This window comes from Triticum dicoccoides, chromosome 5B, assembly GCF_002162155.2.
Source record: "Triticum dicoccoides isolate Atlit2015 ecotype Zavitan chromosome 5B, WEW_v2.0, whole genome shotgun sequence".
NCBI lineage: Eukaryota > Viridiplantae > Streptophyta > Magnoliopsida > Poales > Poaceae > Triticum > Triticum dicoccoides.
This window is the reverse complement of record NC_041389.1, coordinates 466,705,585-466,716,563: the sequence shown is the minus strand read 5'-3', so window position 1 is coordinate 466,716,563 and position 10,979 is coordinate 466,705,585. Positions and strand designations below refer to the sequence as shown.

Sequence of the window (10,979 nt, the reverse complement as noted above, 5' to 3'; positions counted from 1 at the left end):
TTGACTCGGGAACTGATTTTTTGTATCTCCCGAGGCCACCAACTTATGCTTCTTTCTTTTAAGAATCTCGAACGAGTGTGCTTTATGGAGCCCGGCTTCTTGGATAAGATCACATGAACTTCTTCTACACCAATATACGCAATGGTCAATTTAGTCATCCTTGACCAGTTCAGCATAAGGCATTTCAATGGTCAGATATGGCTGGACGTAGTGAGCTAACTCCAAAGGGGAGACGTCCATCTTTTTTATTCAAAACAAGAATTATCTGAAAGAAGTCCATAAAAGACAACTGCCGATCTCATTCGATTGGCGCACGCAGCCGCGCATGAATCCGTCCTAGAGGCATTTAGGAGCAGTTACAGTTTGTACCATCTATATAAGGCACCACCATCAGATCCTGATCTATCAAGTACCACAAGCTCATCTGCCAATTCACAAACCTAGAAACCCACCCTGAAGCAAACAAGTCCCAGCTAAGAAGGTGCTCAAATGGCGTCCCAGCTGGTTGAGAGCCACCGTGCCGGCGCCGAGGTCCACAAGGGGAACGATATCTGCAAGAAGAAGACCGTCGAGCTTCTCGAAGAGCTTGGCCTCCCGGGGGGCCTCTTTCCTATGGATGACATCGAGGAGGTCGGGCACAACTGTGAGAGTGGGTTTGTGTGGATGCTTCAGAAGAAGAAGAATGAGCACATGTTCAACAAGCTCAACCAGACCGTCTCCAGGCCCTGATGGCTTCCCCGCAGAATTCTATCAGAATTTCTGGGATATCATCAAGTCCGATCTTTTGGAGTTGTTCAATTGTTTTCATGCCGACCAACTTGACCTATTCAGACTTAATTTTGGCGAGATTGTCTTGTTGCCGAAGATTAAGGAGGCCGAACGGATTCAACAGTTCAGACCCATATGCCTCCTTAATGTCAGCTTCAAGATTTTCACCAAAGTGGCGACGAATAGATTAAACTCGGTAGCTGACCATGTTGTTCGGCCATCTCAAACAGCTTTCATGCAAGGACGGAACATACTCGATGGCATAGTAATCCTGCATGAGACCGTCCATGAGATGCACCGGAAAAACATGAGTGGAGTAGTATTCAAAATAGACTTTGAAAAAGCCTATGACAAGGTCAAATGGTCTTTCCTCCAACAGGCCCTAAGGATGAAAGGCTTCTCCGATAAATGGTGCAAGTGGATCCACAATTTTGTAACTGGAGGTAGTGTGGCCATCAAAGTCAATGATGATGTCGGCCATTACTTTCAGATAAAAAAAGGACTATGACAGGGTGATGCCATATCCCCAATGTTATTTAACATTGTGGCTGACATGTTGGCTATTCTGATTGAGCGCGCCAAGCAGGACGGGCAAATTACAGGAGTAGTGCCACATCTAGTGGATGGTGGTCTCTCTATTCTGCAATATGCCGATGACACAATTCTCTTTATGGAACATGACCTAGACAAGGCTAGAAACCTGAAACTTCTGCTGTCAGCGTTTGAGCAAATGTCGGGTCTTAAGATTAACTTCCATAAAAGGGAATTGTTCTGCTTTGGAGAAGCCGTTGAGGCAGCGGCCGATTATGCTGACCTTTTTGGTTGTGCACATGGACAATTCCCAATCAAATATTTGGGAATACCAATTCATTATCGGCGTCTCACCATTGCGGAGTGGAAGCATGTAGAGGAGCGGCTAGAGAAACGCTTGAGCAGCTGGAAAGGCAAGTTGCTCTCGGTTGGAGGACGACTGGTTTTAATAAACTCTGTCCTCACAAATATGGTTCTCTATATGCTTTCATTCTTCCAGCTCCCAAAAGGGGTCTTGCAAAGACTGGACTATTTTAGGTCCAGGTTCTTTTGGCAAGGAGATGGTGAAAAGAAAAAATATAGGCTGGCCAAATGGAGTGTGGTTTGTAGGCCGAAAGACCAGGGCGGCCTTGGTATTCATGACCTGCAGGTCAAGAATGAGGCCCTACTTAGTAAATGGTTGTTCAAACTTCTTACTGAGGATGGTGTTTGGCAAACCATGCTGCACAATAAGTATATAGGCCAAAAGGCGGTGTCTCAGGTATATTGGAAACCCGGAGACTCACACTTTTGGGCCGGCCTAATGGAGGCAAAGAAACATCTCTTTCGCTTTGGGTCTTTTGCGATAAAGGACGGGTCGGAGATTCGTTTTTGAGAAGACATCTGGCTAGGCAATGCTAGCCTCCGAGAACAATACCCAGCCCTATACAACATTGCACGCGATAAGAATAATACTATTGCGCAAGTGCTTAGCTCATCCCCGCCAAATATTTCGTTTAGGCGGGATTTGATTGGCACCCGACTTATGTCATGGAATAATCTATTGTCCCGTCTGGATTCGATTATCCTGACACAAGGTCGTGATGTGTTTCGCTGGAACTTTACTACATCGGGGTCTTTCACAGTAGACTCTATGTATCGTGCACTCACGCATTCTGAGGTACCGGTGAGAAATAACAAAAAAATTTGGAAAGCGAAGGTACCACTTGTCAAAATATTCATGTGGTATCTCCGTAGGGGAGTTGTGCTAACAAAAGACAACCTCGCAAGACGCAACTGGTCGGGAAGTAAGAAGTGTTGTTTTTGTACTCACGACGAGACGATTAAACACCTCTTTTTTCACTGTAAGTTTGCGCGTTCTACGTGGCCAGCCATCCAAATAGTGTCAAATTTGTATCCGCCCACAAGTGTTGCCAATATTTTTGGTCATTGGCTGGACGGTATTTCAAATAGGTACAAAACGCTAATAAGGGTGGGAGCGTATGCCTTACTATGGTCGCTTTGGCTATGTAGAAATGATGTTGTTTTTAATGACAAAACTGTTTCGCCTTTGCAGGTTATTTTCCGTTGTACGCACTCGCTTCGTACGTGGTGTACGCTACAACGAGCGGAGTACCAACCGCTGTTCAAGGCGGTGTGTACGCTGTTGGAGCAGGTGGCTATGGAGATTTTTACCCAACATGGATGGCAGCATAATCTCCGGCTCGGTCCACCATCTCTTTCCACATAGGCATAGTGTCGGTCTATAGACTCTACTATTGCCGAATTGTCGGTCTTTTATCTTTCTACTTATCAGACTACTGGTGTTTGGCTGTGTGCATCCTAGTTATGCAGAGGCCGCGTGATACTCTTAATGCTTTGTATCACTTTGATGCTACATTTTGAGATAATAAAAGCGCCCTTTATCAAAGAAAAAGACCGTCTCCTACGACAATGAGGTGGCCGCTTTTGTGGAGAAGGGCAAGATGAAGAAGGTCACCGGGGTCAAGATCGAGGACCTGTACTCTTTGGTCGAGGTCTATGTGGATGAGTCTTCTGCTGATGAGGTTACCATCAAGACCGACACCGGTCTGTCTGACACCCATGATGCGGCCGTGTTCGCTCTTGGGGAATAGGATGCTATTAGTTGAAAAGGCCAGAAAAATAAAGTCAGTGAATGGTTCGGCACTGCAGTTCACATGTTATGCACAAGTATATGTTTCCGTTTTCTTTGTAATCTAATAAAGGCTGTTGCATGAATGTTGCTTCCTTTCAACCCATGTTATGCAGAAATTTATGTTTCCATTTTCTTTGTAATGCCTAGAGGATGTTGCATGAATGTTGCTTCCTTTGAGCATGTAAGCGTTCGTCAAATGTAATGAATAACGCTTATACCGCCTCCTATATCCCACATCGACCACTCTCAACTTCCCACTGTTGTCCCTATCTTTGTGTGTCAGAGAATGAGGGCCTTATCAACCAATAATTAAGCAAGGCTTAAAAATACAACATGAACCATAACATGCACAGAAGAATTCTAATTTTGATTCTCGGTACTTGGATTTTCATGTTGATTTTAACATTTCATAATTTTAGATGTATGTTATATCAGTTTCTCAAAATAACAAGGAAATCGACAGCGAGGCCTGGATGGAAACATTATGGAATAATTTCCTGTTTTGTTGATTTTAATTTTCTCACTAATATCAAATCATCGGAGTTTATTTCCACATTTATGGTTCAGATCGATGTGAAAAACAATTTTTTTCTTAGGTAAATATTTTTATGCGAAAACAAGTTCTTGTCTTGATTTTGTTTTCTTATGTTGAAAGATTTCTGAGAAAATGCAAAGTAAAAAAGAGGACAAAGGCAGAAACCAAAGCAAGCCAAAACTAGCCAAATTTAAGAACTGGTAAAAGAGAATGACAAAACCAACACAGAGCAAAACTCCTACTGCTATGGTTGAGGATTAGATTATTTTCTAATTCTAACTTCAGGTTGATGTGAAAATAAGTTGCTCAGGACATTTTTAACGTCCCACCATTACATCTCTAAAGGTTTGGTTGCAGACAACATAAAACGGAAAGAACTCATCATGCCACAACCCTCTACTCAGTTGAGAACGGGAAGGGTTAGATATTAGTTAGTTTGAGGCTAAGTATGTGACAGTTGAAATACAAAATTATCTTACAATTTGATGGGGAAAATACCTATAAATTGCTAAACTATGGAATTTTTTAATTTAGTGAGGAAAAACAGCCATGAAATATGCAAAAGTAAGCTATCCATACATTAAATAGGCAAAAATAATTCAGTGAATGGAACTACCAAAATCTATGACGATGTCAAGCTACTCTATTCTTTAATAGCAATTTTTAACGAGGCAGAAGACTTATTATTTTCATTAATTAAGAAGAGAGTGAGAAATGCCCGCTTGGCTAACAAGAAACTGGGTTAAAACCGATACAACCTAACCCACATAACATGAGCACCAGCAACCCGACCTGGCCACACACAAAGAGACCACGGATGATGGTTACAACAGAATATTGGAGAGGTACATGTCCACGTGACTTTAACACTGAACCAGTTGTTGGACGCTTGCTATAGACATGCTAGGGATCAACTCCTTGTGCTTTGGCGACCACGGTAGTTCACCAGATGAGACAAAAGGCTTAGGGTTTTTCTGCCTCCCGCCAGCGCCGCCCCATCTCCAATGGCCCTAGAGCCATTTGAGAGCGGTGGATCCCGGTCCTTGCCGGCGCGGGGGAGGGGAGGGGGCGCTTTTAGTTGTTTCTTGGAGTTTTCTTAGGGTTTGTGTTCTGCTCAGGAAAGCGAGCCGGTGGTGGCACCCTGAAGATGGAATAAAAAATTTCCCCGCCTAGCCCCATCCCGGCATTGTCGATGGGTGTGTTGAAGTGTGTCTCCGGCGGATCTGTCTTGGTGGATCTGGTCGTCGTTCGTCTACGTTCGTGTGTTTTCAGATTGGATCTTTCCGATCTACGCTAATCTTAATCTGCGGCGGTTGCAGTTCTGGTGCGCTGGTCCTATGATGCCTTAACACGAAGACTTTTTAATTGTCTACTACAACAAATTTTACCCGTCTCCGGAGAGGGAGGGCGATGACGGCGGCGCCTTAGACTCGGTTCAGTGTTTGTAGTCGTCGCTAGGTGGTCTACGGATCTGGATATATTTTTATTTATTTCTTATGTTCGTTGTACTGTCATGATTGAAAATGATTAGATCGTCAGTTTTCCCGGAATAAGAAATATTGTCGAATAATTTCTTAGTTTACGTGAAAACAAGGTCAGCGTTCCGTGAATTGCTTTGCCCACAAAGCTTGTAGTCTAAGTGCAAAGGGAACAGATTTTTTTATTATTTGACTCGGGAACTGATTTTTTGTATCTCCCGAGGCCACCAACTTATGCTTCTTTCTTTGAAGAATCTCGAACGAGTGTGCTTTATGGAGCCCGGCTTCTTGGATAAGATCACATGGACTTCTTCTACACCAATATACGCAATGGTCAATTTAGTCATCCTTGACCAGTTCAGCATAAGGCATTTCAATGGTCAGATATGGCTGCACGTAGTGAGCTAACTCGTCCATCTTTTTTCTTCAAAACAAGAATTATCTGAAAGAAGCCGATAAAAGACAACTGCCGATCTCATTCGATTGGAGCGCGCAGCCGCGCATGAATCCATCCTAGAGGCATTTAGGAGCCGTTACAGTTTGTACCATCTATATAAGGCAGCACCATCAGATCCTGATCTATCAAGTACCACAAGCTCATCTGCCAATTCACAAACCTGGAAACCCACCCTGAAGCAAACAAGTCCCAGCTAAGAAGGTGCTCAAATGGCGTCCCAGCTAAGAAGGTGCTCAAATGGCGTCCCAGCTGGTTGAGAGCCACCGTGCCGGCGCCGAGGTCCACAAGGGGAACGATATCTGAAAGAAGAAGACCGTCGAGCTTCTCGAAGAGCTTGGCCTCCCGAAAGGCCTCTTTCCTATGGATGACATCGAGGAGGTCAGGCACAACTGTGAGAGTGGGTTTGTGTGGATGCTTCGGAAGAAGAAGAACGAGCACATGTTCAACAAGCTCAACCAGACCGTCTCCTACGCTTTTGTGGAGAAGGGCAAGATGAAGAAGGTCACCGGGGTCAAGATCGAGGACCTGTACTCTTTGGTCGAGGTCTATGTGGATGAGTCTTCTGCTGATAAAGTTACCATCAAGACCGACACCGGTCTGTCTGACACCCGTGATGCGGCCGTGTTCGCTCTTGGGGAACAGGATGCTACTAGTTGAAAAGGCCAGAAAAATAAAGTCAGTGAATGGTTCGGCACTGCAGTTCACATGTTATGCACAAGTATATCTTTCCGTTTTCTTTGTAATCTAATAAAGGGTGTTGCATGAATGTTGCTTCCTTTCAGCCCATGTTATGCAGAAATTTATGTTTCCGTTTTCTTTGTAATGTATAGAGGATGTTGCATGAATGTTGCTTCCTTTCAGCGTGTAAGCGTTCGTCAAATGTAATGAGTAACGCTTATACCGCCTGCTATATCCCACATCGACCACTCTCAACTTCCCACTGTTGTCCCTATCTTTGTGTGTCAGAGAATGAGGGCCTTATCAACCAATAATTAAGCAAGGCTTAAAAATACAACATGAACCATGACATGCGCAGAAGAATTCTAATTTTGATTCTCGGTATCTGGATTTCCATGTTGATTTTAACATTTCATAATTTTTATATGTATGTTATATCAGTTTCTCAAAATAACAAGGAAATCGATAGCGAGGCTTGGATGGAAATATTATGGAATAATTTCCTGTTTTGTTGATTTTAATTTTCTCACTAATATCAAATCATCGGAGTTTATTTCCACATTTATGGTTCAGATCGATGTGAAAAACATTTTTTTCCTTAGGTAAATATTTTTATGCGAAAACAAGTTCTTGTCTTGAATTTGTTTTCTTATGTTGAAAGATTGCTGAGAAAATGCAAAGTAAAAAAGAGGACAAAGGCAGAAACCAAAGCAAGCCAAAACTAGCCAAATTTAAGAACTGGTAAAAGAGAATGACAAAACCAACACAGAGCAAAACTCCTACTGCTATGGTTGAGGATTAGATTATTTTCTAATTCTAACTTCAGGTTGATGTGAAAATAAGTTGCTCGGGACATTTTTAATGTCCCACCATTACATCTCTAAGGGTTTGGTTGCAGACAACATAAAACGGAAAGAACTCATCATGCCACAACCCTCTACTCAGTTGAGAACGGGAAGGGTTAGATATTAGTTAGTTTGAGGCTAAGTATGTGACTGTTGAAATGCAAAATTATCTTACAATTGATGTGGAAAATACCTATAAATTGCTAAACTATGGAATTTTTAAATTTAGTGAGGAAAAACAGCCATGAAATATATAAAAGTAAGCTATTCCATACATTAAATAGGCAAAAATAATTCGGTGAATGGAACTACCAAAATCTATGACGATGTCAAGCTACTCTATTCTTTAATAGCATTTTTTAACGAGGCAGAAGACTTATTAATTAATTAAGAAGAGAGTGAGAAGTGCCGCTTGACTAACAAGAAACTGGGTTAAAACTGATACAACCTAACCCACATAACATGAGCACCAGCGACCCGACCTGGCCACTCACAAAGAGACCATGGATGATGGTTACAACAGAATATTGGAGAGGTACATGTCCACGTGACTTTAACACTGAACCTGTTGTTGGACGCTTGCTATAGACATGCTAGGGATCAACTCCTCATGCTTTGGCGACCACGGTAGTTCACCAGATGAGACAAAAGGCTTAGGGGTTTTCCGCCTCCCGCCAGCGTCGCCCCGTCTCCAATGGTCCTAGAGCCATTTGAGAGCGGTGGATCCCGGTCCTTGCCGGCGCGGGGGAGGGCAGGGGGCGCTTTTAGTTGTTTCTTGTAGTTTTCTTAGGGTTTGTGTCCTGCTCAGGAAGGCGAGCCGGTGGTGGCACCCTGAAGATGGAATAAAAGTTTCCCCGCCTAGCCCCATCCCGGCATCGTCGATGGGTGTGTTGAAGTGTGTCTCCGGCGGATCTGTCTTGGTGGATCTGGTCGTCGTTCGTCTACGTTCGTGTGTTTTCAGATTGGATCCTTCTGATCTACGCTAATCTTAATTTGCGGCGGTTGCAGTTCTGGTGCGCTGGTCCTATGATGCCTTAACACGAAGACTTTTCAATTGTCTACTACAACAAATTTTACCCGTCTCCGGAGAGGGAGGGCGATGACGGTTGCGCCTTAGACTCGGTTCAGTGTTTGTAGTCGTTGCTAGGTGGTCTACGGATCTGGATATATTTTTATTTATTTCTTATGTTCGTTGTACTGTCATGATTGAAAATGATTAGATCGTCAGTTTTCCCGAAAAAAGAAATATTGCGAATAATTTCTTAGTTTACGTGAAAACAAGGTCAGCGTTCCGTGAATTGCTTTGCCCACAAAGCTTGTAGTCTAAGTGCAAAGGGAACAGATTTATTTATTTTTTGACTCGGGAACTGATTTTTTGTATCTCCCGAGGCCACCAACTTATGCTTCTTTCTTTTAAGAATCTCCAACGAGTGTGCTTTATGGAGCCCGGCTTCTTGGATAAGATCACATGAACTTCTTCTACACCAATATACGCAATGGTCAATTTAGTCATCCTTGACCAGTTCAGCATAAGGCATTTCAATGGTCAGATATGGCTGGACGTAGTGAGCTAACTCCAAAGGGGAGACGTCCATCTTTTTTCTTCAAAACAAGAATTATCTGAAAGAAGTCCATAAAAGACAACTGCCGATCTCATTCGATTGGCGCGCGCAGCCGCGCATGAATCCATCCTAGAGGCATTTAGGAGCCGTTACAGTTTGTACCATCTATATAAGGCAGCACCATCAGATCCTGATCTATCAAGTACCACAAGCTCATCTGCCAATTCACAAACCTAGAAACCCACCCTGAAGCAAACAAGTCCCAGTAAGAAGGTGCTCAAATGGCGTCCCAGCTGGTTGAGAGCCACCGTGCCGGTGCCGAGGTCCACAAGGCGAACGATATCTGCAAGAAGAAGACCGTCGAGCTTCTCGAAGAGGTTGGCCTCCCGAAAGGCCTCTTTCCTATGGATAACATCGAGGAGGTCGGGCACAACTGTGAGAGTGGGTTTGTGTGGATGCTTCAGAAGAAGAATAACGGGCACATGTTCAACAATCTCAACCAGACCGTCTCCTACGACACTGAGGTGACCGCTTTTGTGGAGAAGGTCACCGGGGTCAAGATCGAGGACCTGTACTCTTTGGTCGAGGTCTATGTATATGAGTCTTCTACTGATAAGGTCACCATCAATACCGACACCGGTCTGTCTAACACCCATGATGTGGGCGTGTTCGCTCTCGGAGAATAGGGAGCTACTAGTTAAGAAGGCCAGAAGAATAAAGTCAGTGAATGGTTTGGCACTACAGTTCACATGTTATGCAGAAGTATATGTTTCCGTTTTCTTTGTAATCCAATAAAGGATGTTGCATGAATGTTGCTTCCTTTCAGCCCATGTTATGCAGAAATTTATCTTTCCGTTTTCTTTGTAATGTAATAGAGGATGTTGTATGAATGTTGCTTCCTTTCAGCCCGTAAGTGTTCGCCAAATGTAATGAATAACACTTATACCGCCTTCTATATCCCACGTTGACCACTCTCAACTTCCCACTGATGTCCCTATCTTTGTGAGTGAGAGAATAAGGGCCTTATCAACCAATAATTAAGCAAGGCTTGGCGGATCCTAATTCTGGCAGTCAATCATGCAATTATTACCAGTCCTTCGGATCGGCTCCTCGATCTCAGTGGGGACGGATACCAACACCATGTTTTGGCTAGATTGGTGGTTGGGTGATAGACAGTTCTCAGAACGGTTCTATGCGCTATTTAGTATTTGCACTTGCCTACAACTCACGGTGAGTGTGGCCTTAGAGGAGTTTGGGAGCATCGCCTTCCGACGCACTTTTGGCCCGCTTGAACAGGACAAATGGGAGGAGTTGCTTGAATGCATAGCCCTCCATGCCCCCTCCCTTGAGGAGGACGCGATCTCATGGACATTTGAACGAAGTGGGAGGTTCTCGGCCAAGTCCTTATATCACGCGCTATTGGCCTCGCTAGGTCCGAACGAGTTAACTCTCCTTTGGGAGATTAAATTTCCATTGAAGATCCGCATCTTCCTCTGGGAATGGGTGCGCGGCCGCCTCCCTTCGGGCACATAGGTTCTCAAACACAATGGCCCGGGGGATGGGCTATGCCCCTTATGCGGAGTACTTGAGGACTCCAACCACATATTCTTCCGCTGCCCGGCAGCGATCTTTCTTTGAAGTTGCCTCCGGGGTGTTGTCGGTGGCAATTGGTGTGCCATGATAACCTCCCGGACATGTTCCAGGAAAACCTCAGCCGGCCATCCGGGTTACGCCCTCCCTTTGGGTGGTGATGTGCTCTCTCGCTTGGACCTTATGGATTGTGCACAATAAACTAGTGATTGAGCATGTGATTCCGACTCGTGCGACTGACGCGATATTCAAACTGTGTGGTTTCTTATAGCTCTGGAGACTGCTTAGCAAGCGGAGTGACCGGGACAATCTTGACATGATCATTGCGAGTCTTCATTCCACCGCCACATCCATCGCGCCGCCACCTCCCCTCCTCCGCC

General features: G+C 44.3%; 2 protein-coding genes and 1 pseudogene across 2 annotated transcripts; all 3 read left to right on the top strand.

Annotated features, from left to right (window-relative positions):
* Positions 1 to 418: 418 nt before the first annotated feature.
* LOC119305773 lies at positions 419 to 3,413 on the top strand. The gene is made up of 2 exons (XM_037582206.1): positions 419 to 714; positions 3,216 to 3,413. The coding sequence occupies exons 1-2, from the start codon at positions 490 to 492 to the stop codon at positions 3,411 to 3,413; spliced, it is 423 nt and encodes a 140-aa protein (XP_037438103.1). The 5' UTR covers positions 419 to 489.
* A 2,748-nt stretch (positions 3,414 to 6,161) lies between these two features.
* LOC119309756 lies at positions 6,162 to 6,581 on the top strand (annotated as a pseudogene).
* A 2,640-nt stretch (positions 6,582 to 9,221) lies between these two features.
* LOC119305772 lies at positions 9,222 to 9,949 on the top strand. Its single transcript, XM_037582205.1, has one exon. It carries the CDS (start codon positions 9,291 to 9,293, stop codon positions 9,693 to 9,695), a length of 405 nt encoding a protein of 134 aa, XP_037438102.1. The 5' UTR covers positions 9,222 to 9,290; the 3' UTR covers positions 9,696 to 9,949.
* Positions 9,950 to 10,979: the final 1,030 nt, after the last annotated feature.

What these genes read in the sequence shown, in the direction of transcription:
- LOC119305772 (XM_037582205.1), top strand. Translation starts at nt 9,291, where the DNA reads ATGGCGTCCCAGCTGGTTGAGAGCCACCGTGCCGGTGCCGAGGTCCAC.
- LOC119305773 (XM_037582206.1), top strand. Translation starts at nt 490, where the DNA reads ATGGCGTCCCAGCTGGTTGAGAGCCACCGTGCCGGCGCCGAGGTCCAC. An exon ending in TCAACAAGCTCAACCAGACC is followed by an intron (nt 715 to 3,215) that starts GTCTCCAGGCCC and finishes TCAAAGAAAAAG; the next exon opens with ACCGTCTCCTACGACAATGA.